At 35.1% G+C, this 17,547-nt stretch overlaps 1 protein-coding gene across 1 annotated transcript in view; it reads right to left on the reverse strand.

Moving 5' to 3' along the window:
- Nucleotides 1-17,547, reverse strand: part of LOC149084879 (sister chromatid cohesion protein DCC1) — a 72,350-nt gene that overhangs the window by 34,698 nt on the left and 20,105 nt on the right. Inside the window, exons 4-5 of the mRNA XM_089232615.1 lie at nt 16,540-16,665; nt 6,621-6,711 (exon numbers count right to left, since the gene is read on the reverse strand). Of these exons, the coding sequence (XP_089088741.1) occupies nt 6,621-6,711; nt 16,540-16,665 (217 nt within the window). The remainder of the gene's footprint in view (nt 1-6,620; nt 6,712-16,539; nt 16,666-17,547) is intronic.

Genomic DNA, 17,547 nt, shown 5'->3' on the forward strand with positions numbered 1-17,547 from the left:
GAAAGTTTGGCGATAACTGAGTTAAAATACATACAAAATATCATGACATGAATTGTATGTTTCATAATTGAATGATTAAATTTAGAATATTATGATGGCCTTTTTGGCTCACAAAATGTCTCAGATATGCAGAAACCTGCAAGAATTCCTATGCAGTCTTCTTTAATTCTTTCATGTTAGTTACTCTTATTATTCCTAAAAAAACTGATTAAAGATATTATGTTGAAACGGGTAAGTAGTATTTTAGTTTTTTAGGTAAAATATTTTCACACAATTTCTCTACCTTTTACAATATTTTTTTTATATTTCCATAACTTCCTATGCAAAAAAGGAATATAAATAAGTGACAATGTAGCTGGGACAGATTAGCTGAAACTTTCTTTAGTTTGCTAAGCATGTAAAACAGATGAGATAACGTAACTATGAATTATCGTGTCAATATTTTCCTCGAGGGTTTTGTTTTAATGCCTAATGGGATGTGTCCTATTACTAATAGGTCTACAGACATGCCAACAGTCTGCCTTTCATCACTACTGAAGCCTTTCAGTAGTGATGAATGTTGTCCTTTGCCAGGGAGAAGGACGTCCCCAATGGCAACATAACCATATCCCAATAAAGAAAATTGATCAAATATTTAAAAAAAATTTAATGGAAGTTCACTTAACCATACATCTATCACATGTAATGTATGGAAAGAATGAAATAATTCTCTTGTAAATTTTTTGGTAGGTAATTTTAGTTCTGATTAAAGCCTAAAACAAAAAATATATATATTTAGTACACAATGATATAACTAACCTGGCACTTTAAGGTTCTGTCAGCAATATACACTTACATAGAAAATGCCTAATTCATTGAAGTATTTGGGTGAGGAAAAAATCTGTCTTGCTAAGATAAATTTCAGATGTTTCGCCCCATAAAAGTGTTAACTTCATTACACTTTTGCGTAATGCAGTAAAACATTGCTTCCCACAAAATGTTTTCTAACAAATGTATAAACTAATTCTGGTTTTCTTTGGGGTAAAATAGACATTCATGTAACTGTATTACTTAACATATTTGAATTGGGGTTGTTTTTTTTATTTTTATTCTAAGTGTATAGAGCTGACGAAACTTTAAAGTGCCAGGTTAACTAAATCGTTGCGTACTAAATATATATATTTTTTTACAATTTTTTTTTGTTTTCATGCTTTAATCAGAACTAAAATTATCTACCAAAAAATTTACCAGCGAATTTTCATTTTTTCATAATGTGATAGATATATATAAAGTGAGAACTTCCATTTAATTTTTTTTTTCATTTTTGATCAATTTTCTTTATTGGGATATGGTTATGTTGTCATTGGGGACGTCCTTCTCCCTGGCAAAGGACAACATTCATCACTATTGAAAGGCTTCAGTAGTGATGAAAGGCAGACTGTTGGCATGTCTGTAGACCTATTAGTAATAGGACACATCCCATTAGGCATTAAAACAAAACCCTCGAGGAAAATATTGACACTATAATTCATAGTTACGTTATCTCATCTGTTTTACATGCTTAGCAAACTAAAGAAAGTTTCAGCTAATCTGTCCCAGCTACATTGTCACTTATTTATATTCCTTTTTTACATAGGAAGTTATGGAAATATAAAAAAAATATTGTAAAAGGTAGAAAAATTGTGTGAAAATATTTTACCTAAAAAACTAAAATACTACTTACCTGTTTCAACATAATATCTTTAATCAGTTTTTTTGAGGAATAAGAGTAACTAACGCGAAAGATTTAATATAGAGTAGATTAAAATTCTTTCAGGTTTCTGTATGCTTGAGAAATTTTGTGAGGGGAAAAGGCCATCATATAATAGTTTAAATTTAATCATTCAATTATGAAACTTTCAATGTGTCATGATATTTTGTATGTCTTTTAACTCTGTTATCACCAAACTTTCATTTGTTTGTTCATTTTGACTAAAATTGCCCACTATGACTAAGGAATTGCACAAGATGTTGGTTGTCGATTTTGACAAAGTGGTATATTGAAAAGATCATGTCATGAGTGGTGAAAACCGTTTTTGAAATAGAGGCCAATTTATCTCACCAATATACAGGGTACAGAGCCAAGGTAAACCATTGATCCTAGAGGCATACTTCCAATTAAAAAAGTATCCAAATAACGTGTAGACCTCATATACATCATTCATATTACAAGGGATTGTACAGTGAATTAAAATGAAATAAAAAACTTTTTATATGAACACCATCTGTCTCTCCTGAGGCCAACAAAAAAAATTCATGCTTTTGCTTGTCAACAAAAAAATTCTATGTTTGGGTGCAATATTCTCTGAGATATTTGAATTCAAAATATTGCTGAAAATGTGGGAAAGAACAGCATAAATGAGGTACAGAAGCATGGTATACAGAAGCATCAGAAGTGTTTCAAACCTGTGGGTGCTCATCTTGATTCTCAGGCAATTCGATTTGATTTCCGAATCAATTCAGGGGGTGAACTATCTCTGTGGTCTTTAGCCGAAAAAAGTAGTTAAGTGCCGATTTGTCCTTAGCTGGCCAGTAGTTCGACTTTTCGGTACTATCTCTAAGCTAAGAACTTTTTTAGTAGTTACTTAGGACCACTAAAGCAGCAAGAAAAGTAGTTCACTGCGGCCATCTTGGAAAAGAGGAAATTTCACCTCTGGTCGCGAGCTCTTGCTGTGATATTTAGCGGTGAAATATGCTGGTTTTTTTTCGAATTAAACAATTTTTTACGATGATAATGACAGATAAAACTTTGATTATATCTTCGGTGTCATCAAAGTTGAAGTGATTCGTTATATCCTGCAAAACCTGTGGTATACGTGTATGCTGACATCGCCGATCGAAGCCATGACGAAGTGCTAGCATGTTCATTACTGAGGTAAGAATTATTTTATTGCTATTGAACTATATAAGAGAGTATTTAGAAATATTCTTATTTTTTTGCTCGGTAAATGCGTTATTTAAAAATATAAATGGACAATGTCACACAATCAATAAGGCAGTGGATCCCACTTGGTAATGATGAAAAATATCAAATAGCCCATGTATATATTGGATTGTATTGAAAATATTTACATGGCAAATGAAACATGAATCTGCAATTACGATAATATCAGATTGAAATTTTACATTCTACGTTTTTTGCTATATTAATTTTTTTTAATGAAAAATTATGTCTAAAAAAATTGAGCATGTGTGTAAATAAATAATTTGAATATTGTTGGCACAATAAAAATTGGGCTTGGATGACTATGCTATAAATAATCGCCTATAAATAAGGAAATTGAAAATTTGTGTTTTAGATCAACCTCCCTTCAATGCACAAAGTAACTAAGAAGCTACAATTCATTGATAATAAATTATAGTACCTAAATGACAAAAATTTTAATTATTTTTTTGTGATGAGTAATGGTGAAATTGAAATAAAGCATGGTAAAAATTGGCAGTAATGTTAAATATTAATTTTTGTAAAGCACATGCACTAAAGGATTAAAATATAGATTTGGTACTTTGAACTGTTCAAATGAACAATATTGTAATACTTAGTAGAAGTTAAATTTTCAGAAAAAAATCATGTGCCACTTCTTGAAAAATTGCACTCTGTAACTCACTCTGAGATGAAGAATATTTAATAAGGAATCATTATATTGTTTTGTCGATATAAAAAATTAATTTCGTACAATGGGACTAAAAAACAAATTTTGGAATTTCAGACGCAGTTTTTAGTGTTGAGGTATATACAACATTATAATGAGAGGAAGCAGATTAGTGTTCAAAACATATTACTACTTCAGTATTTGGGTTATGGCCTTGCTGTGTGTGTTCAAATTTAATTTTTTGCCGAAAATTGTTTTTGATTTTATGTGTATGGGTAAACACAGAAAAAAAAATTTCATGTCAAATATTTAAGAACTTAAGATGTTATGGAACTTAAACTTTTAACAAGCATTTATTATTTAACGATGTTAGTAAACAGCTGATATATATATATATATATTGTACATACATCTGTGAGACTTTTTCTAACTCTTGAAAAATTTTGTTTCCTAAGAACTTGGCTGTAGGTAACTACGAAATTATGTGAAGGTTACCAAACAATTCTTCCAGAGCAAACAAAGGTAATTTTAATTCTTTGTATTTGACTCGTGTGTGTGTGCGCGTGTGCGTGCGTGCGTGCGTGCGTGTGTGTGAGAGCAACAGTTTCCATTATTATTTTCATGTAAAATAAAATATTTCTATGCATGTGATTTAATGACATAAATTTTAACAATATGTCACATCATTTTCACCAATTTCATTTGTATCAACAACCCTAGTGGAACAAATACGGTCAAACCCCGATTTAACACCACCATCCCACCCAAAGAATTTTGGCATTATATCAGACCATAGTTGTAATAGCGTTTTGGAGAAGCTGTATTACATAAATTCACATGTGTATTATGAAATGTTGTATTTCAATATCTTATTTATGTTGCACCATGAATAAAATAACCTATTTTATACACATTCAATTTTAAGTTGAGAAAATTCATAAAAATTTTAAACTGTACAATCACTTGAATATTTCTCAATATGAAACTTAACAGAAACATACTTCCCTCTCAAATTATTGTAATTTCAGCGACACATTTTATATGTGCAAAAACAAAATAAGCAAGGGGGGAAAGGTGGCGTTGTTTTTAGTCCATACCATATTGGTTTTTCTCAAGAAATATCTTGCTATGAGTAATTTTCTTTATAATCATAATTTTTTCAGATACTATTGAAAGAACAACTCTTTTTGACATAATTGAATTGAGGAAATTAAGATAGATGATTTCTTAATGGCTATATGTACCACTCAAAATTTGACCAGTGCAAGTAAAAACATGTACTGTTGAAAAACTTGTGATGGCAATCTTAAGCAAACTGGTGCAGTATGCTCATGATACACTATAGCTTATCAACAAATTTGTTTTTTTTTAATAGGTTGGTTCTTTATAAACGCTCTTCCTAAAGCACTATCAAAACATTTTGACCACAACAGTCCTTATTCTTTAAATCATTTGTTCAAACTGCTGTTATGTTGACCGATAATAGCAATGGAATGAAAAGTTTAAATACTCGAATCCTTTCGAAACAAAAAGAAACAAAATGATAGAAACATGGGAATTCTCAGAAAATGACCCATTGACTTTGTATACATCCAACAATAGTTGGCATTATAACACGTTGTTGCTAAAACAGGTTTTTTACATATATGGTGGGTCCCTATATGGAAGATTTGTTCACAGAAAATTTGTGGCAGCAGGTTTGAACTTTAACGGGTGGGGTGCTTTAACAGGGGTTGACTATATAAATGAGAGGGAGGACATTAAAAAAAACCTTTAGAAGCTTTGCTAACTGAAAACCAATATTAATTCTTTGAAAACGTTGTTATCATATTTACTGATGAGCAAATTTTGTGAATGGAAATATTAAAACAATTAATATACTTCACAACAAATAATATACTTTTTAACTAGCGACACTATACAACACTGCAAAATTTCTATGTTAATTCAAATGGAGGTTCCCCGATCCACAAGAGGTTGCTAAGGATGTGTTTTAGAGTGAAGCTGAAAGTAGAGTAAAAATATAAAGTAAGCTGCGTGCCAATAGGTTTTTTTCATTTCATCTGCCTGTGACCAAAATTTTAGGGTAGAAACAGGGCTTGAAAAATTGAAAAATATTTTAGGTGCCGGCCAAATTTCTTGGCAGCCAAGCATATTTTTATGAGAAATAATCCAAAGTAAAAAAAATTATATTCAACTTTTTCAGCACTTAGTGATGATCTTTACATGTTGGAAGATGCAGACATAAATTCCAAATATTTTGTGATCTGCATAGAAAATTTTAGGTGTCAGTATGAATGTTTTTTTTTTTGCAATGTTGGCTCCTAAGATTTGCAAGTCCTAGGTAAATATATCTAGACATGAACAAGTGCATCTGTGTGCAATGCCAGGCCTCCCTTTCAAAACACAGTTGATACGTTTTGGATCCTACTGTGATAAAATGGTGGTGAGTCGCCACAATGTCGACAAAGTGTTATTGTGCACGATTTATCTCTACTTATACAACTAAAGACTGTGTTTTCGGAGGAGGGGGGGGGACCAAAGTGGTTGAACAATAGATTTGGCTATCTTTTCCCCCTTTTTCAGTCATTTTATCCCCCCCCCCCCCCGCTACGGCCTTGGCTTCTACTTTGATATTCTTTCTAGGATTTTTGTAAATGCTTTTTTGGAAGAAAAATCCAACTTTTTTCTGTGACTCATAACTGAGAGGTATGTTGAAGAATTAGTAATTTAAATGAAAAAGAAATAGCATTGCTTTCTTATATATCTTTTGGCTGTGAGTGCAAAAAAATTGTCTTTTATCTGAGAAAAATTTTTAAAAAAGAGATCACTGTATTACATACAAATTAATATATTTTTTCACTATTAATAATTATTAACTTTTCTATAATCACTTTTTTATTGTTATTTGATTATTGCTCTATATAACTTCTATTTTCTTGAGCAATATTTTTGATACCACCACTAATTTCTGCAATGACATATACTTAAAGAAAGTAGAATTTTCACCATTGATATCACATGCATGAATCTTTTGGAGTTCGCATGTGATCTCGTCTTCACTAGCCTGAACATGATTTAAAAGATCTTGCATAGTGCACTGAAAAAGAAAATAAGCTATAGACCCTAAACAAATATTTCTGTTTATTTCATACACCATATAAAACCATCTACAGTGTATCAAAAAAATGAATAGTTAAAGCAGAATCACATTTAAAGTGTCAAAATTTTTTTGGAATAAATCTGTCGCAGTGCTGCATATCTTAAGAATAAAATGAAGATACCTTGTTGTACACATAGATAACATCAAGCGTGCATATACCTTTGACAATCTTTCAGACAACAAATTAATGAAAATGATAGACTATTAATAAATAATGAAATTTTTGTGAGAGTAAAGTTTAGGATATACAAAGTGTTACTGTATACTACAAAAGGTGTACTCAAAAAGTTTCAGAATTAACTCAACAGGTAATAAAATAATCGGGATTATGGAGACACCCTATCGGGAAAGTTGACTTAGTATAACCTAGTGGGTCATGCAGCTAAGATTTATTGAGATCTGTTGAGGGAGAAATCTATAGCACCTATATACTTTTTTTTTTATTATTCATTTAGAAACAACAGGGATTAGAGCTTGCCTTTAACCCTCAGGCTGTGCAAATAGTCGGAAATATGTTTCTCTCTGCACAAACTAAAAAAAAAATTCTCTGTATTTAGTTTTTTTTTTTGTGTAATATAAGCCCTGTTTACACGGGAAATTGAAAAAGTGGGTTTAAAACCTGCCTCAAGAATTTTCGCCAATGCCTGCTCTCCATTTCCTTCCTCACGAGGGAAAAAAGTCATCAAGCAGGTGCTAGAACTCCCAATGCTACCGCAAATGTTGCTCATGTAAACAGGGCTATAGATTTTATATCACCAAAAAAGGAAAAACAGAGTAAAAGCAACCCTGTGAGAGAATAGAAAATCAATATGTAAAAAAAACATTAGAACATACATTTGTACGCCACCCTTATGTCTCATTTCAAGAATTTCATCTCAAGAAAGCAAATCAAGTCATCTACTGATGATTGAGCAGATCACTAAGGCCATCATTTAAAAGTGATGGGAGCAGTTTAATGGTTAAGTTTGGCATTTAAAAAATGTGCTTAGTACTTGAAATGTTATGAAAACTTTTTTGACAATGCTTGGAAAAGCCCAAGTATGTGAAAACATGCTATCTTCGAAGACAAAACTGGAAGAAAGGTTCTGTTTAAATCATAGTTTCCCAACCTTTTTTGTCCCACACACACATCGCCCTTTTCTTCAGAAATTTTTTTCTCCCATCATCCCCCAATGCAATCTAACACACAGAATCCAATGTTATACCCGTAGCTTCTACTGCCCCCCTGGAACATTCCATCACCCTCCAGGGGCGTTAATGTCCAGTATCAGGTGAGATGAAACACCCACCACAAACTCACATAACTGTATCTTAAAAATGGTGCAGTTTCTTGAGGGGGGGGGGGGGGGAATTTAACCATCACGTTTCTGAATATGTTCCTATTCATCTAATTTGGCCATTTGTTCAACAAAAAAAAATATGCACATAGCTCAAAGGCAGTAAGATTAAAGTTCAAAAGAGATTCAGGACAGCACAAGGGGTGCATTGAACACCCTGTCAAAAGACGTATAAGCCTTCATTAGTGACAAAAACACTAGTATCGGGTGTATTCAATCTCAAGTAGATTACTTTGACGGCAATAGCTAAAATCAAAGCAGGAACTTGATCAATAGCATTTTACAAAATCAGTTCAGAAATTCTTTGATTACACCTTGTATAGTGTTAAAGTCAAATTCAAAAGACCATGATGAAAATCATATATTAAGTACAATTTAACAAAATATAATGAATATACCAGAAATTTCCTGCATACGGCAGATGCACAAATTTGGCTACTTTCAGAAAAAATATCATTGCATAGTCCATAGTATAGTATATAATGTGCATGGGAAATTTTCTCAATCTTGAAAAATGGAAGTGGTTGTTCATCATATTTTTGTAAAAACAAATTAGTTTTTTTTACTCGCATCTCTATAAACATTTGAAAAATTGACTTGCAAACGGTTTCCGGGCTATTAGGCCATGGTCTAGGAGATTTTCTTCCTGACGTTTCGCCCACATCTGTGGCAGGCATCAGCTGAGGTTATTTGGACGTAAGTCTCTGCGGCAAGCGAGAAAGGCTTCGTACATCTACTGTCGTCAACTTGTTCTCTATATGCACTTCTGAGACTTGATTGGCCGCAGAAGAACCGCATTGGTTGGCTTGTGTGGATGTGTTGTGCGCCGATTGTAGATTGACTGCAAGTGGTGTCTGGCGCTGATTGGCTGTCGAGGTCATTTTCTGTGTCAGTGTCTGTCCTCTGTAGTTCAATGGTTAGAACACTCTCCCGGGCAGTGAGAGATTGGTGGTTCGATTCCCAACAGAGGAATGTGAATTTTTTTTCCGAACTATATCTCAATCTCTGCTTGGTTATCCAGGCGTTCGTACTTCGAGAACAGAGGAGAGTGACATCGTTTCTCTCTATATGTCAATCGTGTTAGAATTCACAACCCCCAGAAGTAAGCAATTCCATTTATTCACAACCCTATTAGAGAAAAACTCCCTGCAACACCACAACCAGAAATTGTCCCTTACTAAACAATACTGGTGTCTCCTTGTCGAAGCAGTTGATTGACGATGGATCTACCCTGTTGAAAATGTTAAACACTCTTTAATCATATCCCCCTCTTCCAATGTAAACATTTTCAAACTTGGGCCTTCTTAACAGCATCACAGAGCCCTTGAGCAAACTGATTTTTCTAAGGCCCCATACCTAGCTAAAAATACCTGCCTACCAATCTACATACTAACTAACACAGATTTTAAAGATTTAATTGTCATGAAGTCCTTGGGCTGTGTTCGGGTTAGACCCCCACATTAAGAGTAAAATAAGTTTTAGAAAATAAGGATGTGAACTTAAAAATGTGCAAATCTTTATGAGTTATTAGCGGATGATTTGTTCGGTTTTGGGGGCAGTGCAAAGAATGGAGCGTGAATGGGTGATAATGAATTCAGGAGCATTATCTTATTGTTAATTATTATTACCGATGTAAGACAGTTCTGGCACCCCTCTGGCTCATAAGCCACACCAATAAAATAATCCTGAAAACTCGCTGGTATGTTCCCAGCGTGATGAAATGTGTCAAAAATCATGGTTTCCTCGGCAAATCATTCAGTCCAGTATGTTCAATTTGAAATTTTCCATAAAAACTTTTTTTGCGGTTTTTATAATTATTTATCCCTTTCACCCCTGATTCGGTGCTCTATGCATCTCATAGGTTACATAGCCTAGAGCCACCCTATTGTGGTTTGATCTAGAGCCCCTAGAATATAGGTATAAAGACGTCTTAGTTTGTCCACCGTAGAAGTAAAATAAATGCTCAAAAGATGTAGATTACAACTCGAAAATGTATCAGAAAGAAAAGATACCCAATGACTATGGTTGTTATGTCTTTTTGGAAAACATGAAAGAAAAATTTCAAAAACGTCCAAATATGTTTCCAAAAAAAAATCCAGAAAATATCACTTTCCAAGTAAAAAAAAGGGGAGAGACTTTTAATGTCTGTGCTTAGAAATATTCACATCATAATTCTGCCTCAGGTTAGTTATTTCTGAAATATAAAATTTCATTTTTTAATTTATAGATTCAATATCGAGTAAAATATGTTTATAGGGACTGGGGAGCACCAAAACTATTTGAGTGCTTAGGACCTTTAAACGTCAATCCAGCCCTGCCCATTTTCAATACAATGGTAGTCACCTGAAGTACAAAGCCATACAGTAGATGGTGCAAAACAAATGCATGGGAACACAGAAAATGAAATATCAAAACACAGTGCAGACACATAGAAAAAAAAAGTAGTACAGGGAACAGTGTACAACAAATGCATGGGGCCACAGAAAAATAAGACTGAAGCGGCCATGGACACAAAAGTTTAAAAATGCCCACGTAAATTCAAGAACACACGTGTTAAATAACTCCATCACTCCCCATCCCATGCCCTTATGTGGCACCTCAGGGCCACCAGTGACTGTGGGAGAACATCCGAGTCATCATCATTGTCAGTGAAATCATCTGCATCTCCATGCTTTGGCAATGTTTCTTGGAGGGTTGCTGTAAAGGTTGCTGCCTTATTTGATCTGATGGGGGGGGGGGAATCTGTCCTCCTGGCAACTGGAAGTCATTTATCATGAACTTACTCCTGGTTTTCCTCAAGAAATCTCATGACATCCCTCAGAGTCTGGGATGATTCTGGTTACCCGCCATGCCAAGGGCGTAGCCAGGGGGGGACTTGGGGGTCTGGTCCCCCCCCCCCGAAATGTGAGAAAATGACCGAAAAAAGGGAAAAAGATGGCCAAATCTATTGTTCTGTCACTTTGGTCCCCCCCCCCCGAACGAAATTTCTGGCTACGCCCCTGCGCCATGCTGTGGTACCACTCTTAATTGTACCCTCAGTTTTCATGTGAATTGGCTTGTGTGCAGGCAGACAGTTGCGTAATGAAGTGGGCTGCCCTGTATAGACATTTGTCATAGTTTGTGTTTTTAAATGGCTCCAGGTAGGTCGGGACACATAGATGAAGGAGTAATACCCTAGAAGGGACAGAGCCTAGGCCTTGTCTGGACTGACAGGTAGGTTGCAAACAAACAATGATGTGAGAAAAACAGAATTTTTTTTCGCCCATTGTACTGGTTCCAGATTAACCCTAGACCTTTAAATGTCTTAATCTGACCCTGCCCGTTTGCGACATAATGGTAGTCACCTGAAGTGCAGAGCCGTACAGTAAACATTGCAAAACAAACGCATGAGACCACAGAAAATGACATATCAAAACACAGTGCAGACACATGGAAAAACAGAATAGTACAGGTGATGGTGTATACCACAGCACTAGGTGAATGGCCCTACCCTTGGTCTATACGGATCATCCCAGAGACTCTGCCAACTTGTCCATTAGGGTGGAACGAAATTTTTTTTTTCGAAATTGCCATTGTAATAGAATTTAAAATATGCCTTTATGTGAAGAAATACCATTCCTAATTTTTTTCCCCAAAATTCAAACTTCTTGAGGTTCCTCATCGCCCCTGAAGTTTCACGCACGTATGGAATTCTGTAACATGACACCGCAGAGGAGGCTTTCCTATTCCCCTGAACACGTGATTCATTCAGTGACCTCGATGTTTTCCCCTTGTTTTCAGTATTCATTTACAATCTTATCCTTTAACTGAGAGAGTGTATAGCAGTCAAAATTATGACCAGAAGCTCTTATCATTGTGACATTTTAGGAAATCCTAAAGAGTGGAATTCTCGGGTCTCGCCCACCTATGGCGATGCTGTGCTTTGTTATTTGCTGAGTTAACGCAATATGAAGGTACAACAATCAAGAAAAGATCCAACTATTGCATACATTCTTGAAATTATTGTGCCAAAGACAGAAAATATTTGGAAAACTGCTTCAATTCTTACGGTTTCTCACCAATGGATATGCAAAATTTTCAAAGACTTTTTACTGTAAATACAAGAATCTTCAGAAAAATATGAAAGCTAGGAAAGATTCTCAAACTTTTAAGTTGAACTTGAAATCTTTTCAGTGCGAAGCACCGAAATAGTTCGATATTGCAGCATGCAAATGTGATTTTGAAGACTGTAAGTGTGACAAGTTGAGAAAGGTCACAAATTTAGAGCAAGATTTCTTGCAAGATAAAAGAAGTACACGCAAGATGGCCATTGGTCAAGTAGATGTCCTAACAATGAAGAAATCGAAAAAAAATGAACAAAGAAAAATGAAAATGGTATCCCATTTGATCATCTCAAGAAGAAACGGCAGAAACTAGTTCATCAACCTCTGAAAACTCATCTATATCCAATGATTCTGAGGAAAGTGATCTATATGAGCCAAAACACAGTTTACCGTTAAAGTTGGCATTTCCATCTACCAGTACTGAAGCTGGTCCATCAATCAAAGCTTTTGAAGATCTACCATTATCCTCTCAGATGAAAACTAAATTACCAAATGTTTCTCTTGCTTGCGATAGAACCGATCACAAGCAAGAGGAACTGTTGAACGAGAAATTATTGCGAATACTGTGCTGGAAGATGTTGGGTTATTGACGAAAGAGAAGCCAAATATGACAATAGACCAGATGAAAATAAGGCGTGAAAAAGCATCACGGAGAGTTCTTTTGCAAGATAAAATTCCTAAAACAAATGTGCGAAGAATATATTTTGATGGTCAAACAGACAAAACCTTAGCTAATGTCAAAGAAGGTGATTCTTTCCATAGAAGAACCATATTGCAGGAACCCACGTCAATTTATCTCGGTCACACAACTCCAAGAAGCAATATAGCAAGGGATATAAAGTGACAACAGTGATTTAAGTGCAGATCAGAGATATCTTGTGGAAATAGTATGGGCGATAGAAATGGGTGATTTACCTGCTTCGTTATCACACCGTAATCCAGGTAAACTTTCGCATGCTGGGTAGCTAACGCTATTTTAAGGTTGTACTCTGCAATAGAAAAGCCCAATGAAAATCTCAGCATTTTGACTGAGTGCATAACGAAAGTTTATGCACCAATGTGGTTCAACATTAAGATAAAGTCATCGTGTGCCGATTGAGCAAGACAGTTGGTCAATTATATATAAATGGAGTTATCCAGGCTTTTACCAGACAAAATATTATGCATCATTGATCCAGTTATTCAAAGGAATGCTTTCTACGCCCACCCAGAGAATTTATTACTCCCAGATGAGAATCTCATTTACAAAGAACTGGGAATAAAGAGGATTCTGAAAATTAGAAATGAAGGATTATCAGAAGCAGAAATCCGTAAATTCCATGTTCCAAAAATAAACTTTTCTGCTAAGCACTATTCGGAACTAATTGCATGGGATCAAGTGCGAGTGACTGAACCACCTATTATAAAAAATCAGGAAATGGACCCACAAAAATTATCTGAACCTGCTTTTCCATCTATACAGAATTTTCCGTGTCACACCCAAGCAGTTGAACAGTGCTTACGACTCGTAACTGAAGCATCTCTTGCTGTATCAACAACCGAGTCTTAAAGGCTTCATTCAAGCCAGAATAAAATCAAGGAGTACTCTTCCATCGTTTGAAAAAAAAGCAGACTATTTTGCAAAAAAGTGAAATGTAATATCAGTGTGATAACAGAGGAAGTAATAGAGGCATTCTCCTGACACCTATATCGTCAAACTATGTTTTTTTTTTTTTTTTTAATCTGGAACATGGTATAGTTTTGTCTCCCCCCCCCCCCCCAAAAAAAAGGGTTTATTTTAATCTCCATCTATCAATCACTATATTCAGAGTGCTTGAAAAATTCTCCTTTCACTGCTATGACAGCTGCAATGCTGCATATTTGCTTGTCAGTTATTACTTATATATGGAACTCTTAACTTGTATTTCTCTGGGTTTATATATATACATATACACATATATATATATTCAGTTTTGCCTCATGTACTGAATAACTTTTAAATTAAGTGTTTTTCTTTTTTTAGAGAATGCTTTTTAAAAATCATCAACTTCGTTTATGTTTAAAAAGATTTTTTATAATGTATACTTAGAAAAGTCTTTTTGCTCTACCTTTAGGGTCTGTGAGGAACCTCAAGATATTAAAATATTTTCCTAGATTTTGGTATAACTTCTTGAAACCTTGAAAGGCATCTTTTGAATACTAAGGCAACATCAATTTCCAAAAAAAGTGAAAAAACACCCTTTTTCATTCCACCCTATTGTCCATGTCCTTCCACAAAAGTTGTGCTGCAACCCTCATATAAGAAGCAACTCTTTGAAAAAAAAACAGGTAGAATTTATCTATCATACAACCTGTTGATAGAGAAACTATGATCAATTAAAAATTGGCACAAAAAACTCATCAGTTCAGGAGATGGCCAATTGGCTAAATAAAAAAAATTATCAAGGAAACGGTTATTTTCTGGATATGCTGAGGTGAACTCTGAAAGAAAAGTCATCACGTCTCCGCCGGGACATGAACCCATGCCCTCTTGCATACCAGGCACAAGCATGCTACCATCTACACCACTGGAGACATGACCCTGCCTTCCTTATTTCACGCACTGTGGCGTGAGGTGCTGAAGTAGAGGCATTAGTAGCCTCCTCTCTTAACTTCAGGAAATGGCCCCCAGGTGGGACAGTTTAGAGAGAGATAAATGGCTTTTTCTTAGCCCAAGATATCAAGGAAACAGTCATTTTCCGGATATTATGCTGAGGTGAACTCGGAAAGAAAAGTCACCACATCTCCGCCGGGACACAAACCCAGGCCCTCTTGCATACCGGGCAAGAGGGCCGGTAAATATATCCGGGAAAAAACTTTGTTATGGCTGACCTCACAGATTTCGAAAGAGGCATGATTGTTGGAGCCCATCTTGCCGGGGCCACAGTAAAGAAAACAGCCACCATTGTTGGTGTCGGGAGAAGTACTGTGTCGACGGTAATGATAGCCTATAGCAAGCAGGGAAAGACATCATCTGCCAAGCATAACAGTGGTCGAAAGTTTTAATGCCCCAATATACTATTTAACATCATAATGCTATCACTGCTACTACTAGACTGATAGGTGCACATTCTCGCCTGCTAGGTGGCAGTTGTCCACACTAGAGGGCAGGAATATACGACAGGTTCCCTCAAGTGTTTTTTTCACAGGTGTCATATTATTTTATCCAACCCCTGTAGATACTTCGTCTTGTAAAGGGCCCCAGAACACAACCTGGCCCAGGGGCATGGGAGTTTCGAGCCATCAAGCCCATGTTTCATTCTGGACAATGATTCACTCCAGAAATGTATGACCCTATTTCAGCCAAACAGTCATTTGCTAGGGCGTGAAGTGTCCCTTCTTAAATCTCAGTAAGGTGAGAAGGCACTAATTGAGATGCAATTTTGTGGTACCCAAGCACTTGATGCAACACATGCAATACTGTGTTATGGCTGTTTTTCCTACCTCTGCAGCTAACACTGTCCATCAGCAATCCTCGTCCAGCAAGGACTGGGCTAAATTAATGTAATGTGCCTCAAGAGGGTGTTCTGCATGTGGCACATCTGTCACACAATCATATCCTTGTTGGAAGGCTACTACCCAATGGGCCACTTTTAGATATGGCAGGGCTTCATCATTACAGCTTTTAAAAACCAGCATGACATCCCTTTGCATTCCTGCCATGCATCACCACCCAATCTTCATCCAAACATACTGCTTCTTCGAAAAATATTGCTTTGGGTGGTCAAACTTCACACTATCAAATCACAGCTTTGTATTCCTCCAACCACATGCTGCAACAAATCAGTGCAAACAATAAAACAATGCACAGAACATAAAAATGAGTGTGTTGGACAGCTATGAGTTTCCTCTACATGTTTTGGGTACCACAATGCCCTTTCATTTTCTTATACGTCCATGGCACCGGTGTTATCATTACTTTATTTCCAGCCCCCATATATCAACGTTATTCAATCAGGTTTTCATAGCTATTATTTAATGTAAAACAATTTTCAGATGGGGGGGGGGGGGGGTTAATCCTTCAACTGTATAGAAAAGTCCATCTTTGTTTTTAATTCTTATTATTTTTTAGTTTAAAAAAATTACCTCAAAATATATTTATTGAGGTACTACTGCTCCTCTTTGCAAGTAGCATTATATAATTTTTTAATAAGGCACATGATTTGTTTTATTGAAAATTTAGTTCATACAATATCACGTTGATCAGTCATAGATGATTGAGCAGTTAAAGGCTATCTAGATCAAGAAACTACTCTTTATATGTCGATATTACTACAGCATTAGCATGTCATTAAATATATACTTACCAAGCCACCACCAGATTCTTCACACTCTTTACCACAATATTGGCATTCTTTCAGCAGTTGTTTCAACTTAGATAAGTCTGGTCTACATTGTTTCAATTCATAATATTCATGAAAGATACCCAGAATCTAAAATTGGCAAATCCAATCCCATTTTAGATAAAGTGCAGGATAGCTCAAGCATCATGGCAGCAAGTAAGTCATTGATGTGGAACATTTTATTCACTTAAATCAATGGCTTACTTGTTACATATCAGTAAAATATATGTAAAATGCATATTATTATATAAGGTATATATATAATATGAAGTATTATAAATGAAGTGAAACTTCTCTAAGATGGCCACTCGGTGTTCTGCAAAAAAAATTGCCATCTGCAGAGGTGACTGCCGAATAGAGGATGTATGACAAGAAAAACACATTTCAGGGGGTGTGTCAAAATAACGGTTTTCATTGTCACAAAAAAATCTTAAGCTTAATTTATTTACAATGCCAGAAAAATAGATACATATAAAGTGAAACCTCACTAAAACAATATAAACCCCTATACAACTCTTTTTTTTTTCAGATCTTGTTTGGAATCACCTATAGTCTGTAATTTTAAACTCTTCTCCGTACAACGATATCTTTTGCTATGATAAAACCTTCTAAAGCAATATTTTTAGAAGGATTTTGAAATCACTACAATGTTATTTTTATTTATCTGAAAAGGTTATTAATTCTGATGTATAAAGATTAAAAGGATATACAAAAAGAACTGCCAACTATGAATGCATTGGGAACAAAAAAAAAAAAAACACAAAAACTTGTTTTTTTTTCAATTCTTATTTATGAGAAAGTGGCTGCAGAATAGAGGTGATTTTTGTATTATGTCTATTGTCGGTTCTGAGAAAAACTGGCTGTGAAGGGAAGTTGACCACAAAATAGAGGTGGCCGCCAATGGAAGTTTCACTGTAATATAAAATATATGTAACATACAATATTATTATATATTTTTTACTTATTACATAT

The sequence above is a fragment of the Pholcus phalangioides genome, unplaced genomic scaffold (assembly GCF_987345545.1).
Source record: "Pholcus phalangioides strain wild (caught in Gottingen) unplaced genomic scaffold, Ppha-v1.0 ptg000007l_1, whole genome shotgun sequence".
Classification (NCBI taxonomy): domain Eukaryota; kingdom Metazoa; phylum Arthropoda; class Arachnida; order Araneae; family Pholcidae; genus Pholcus; species Pholcus phalangioides.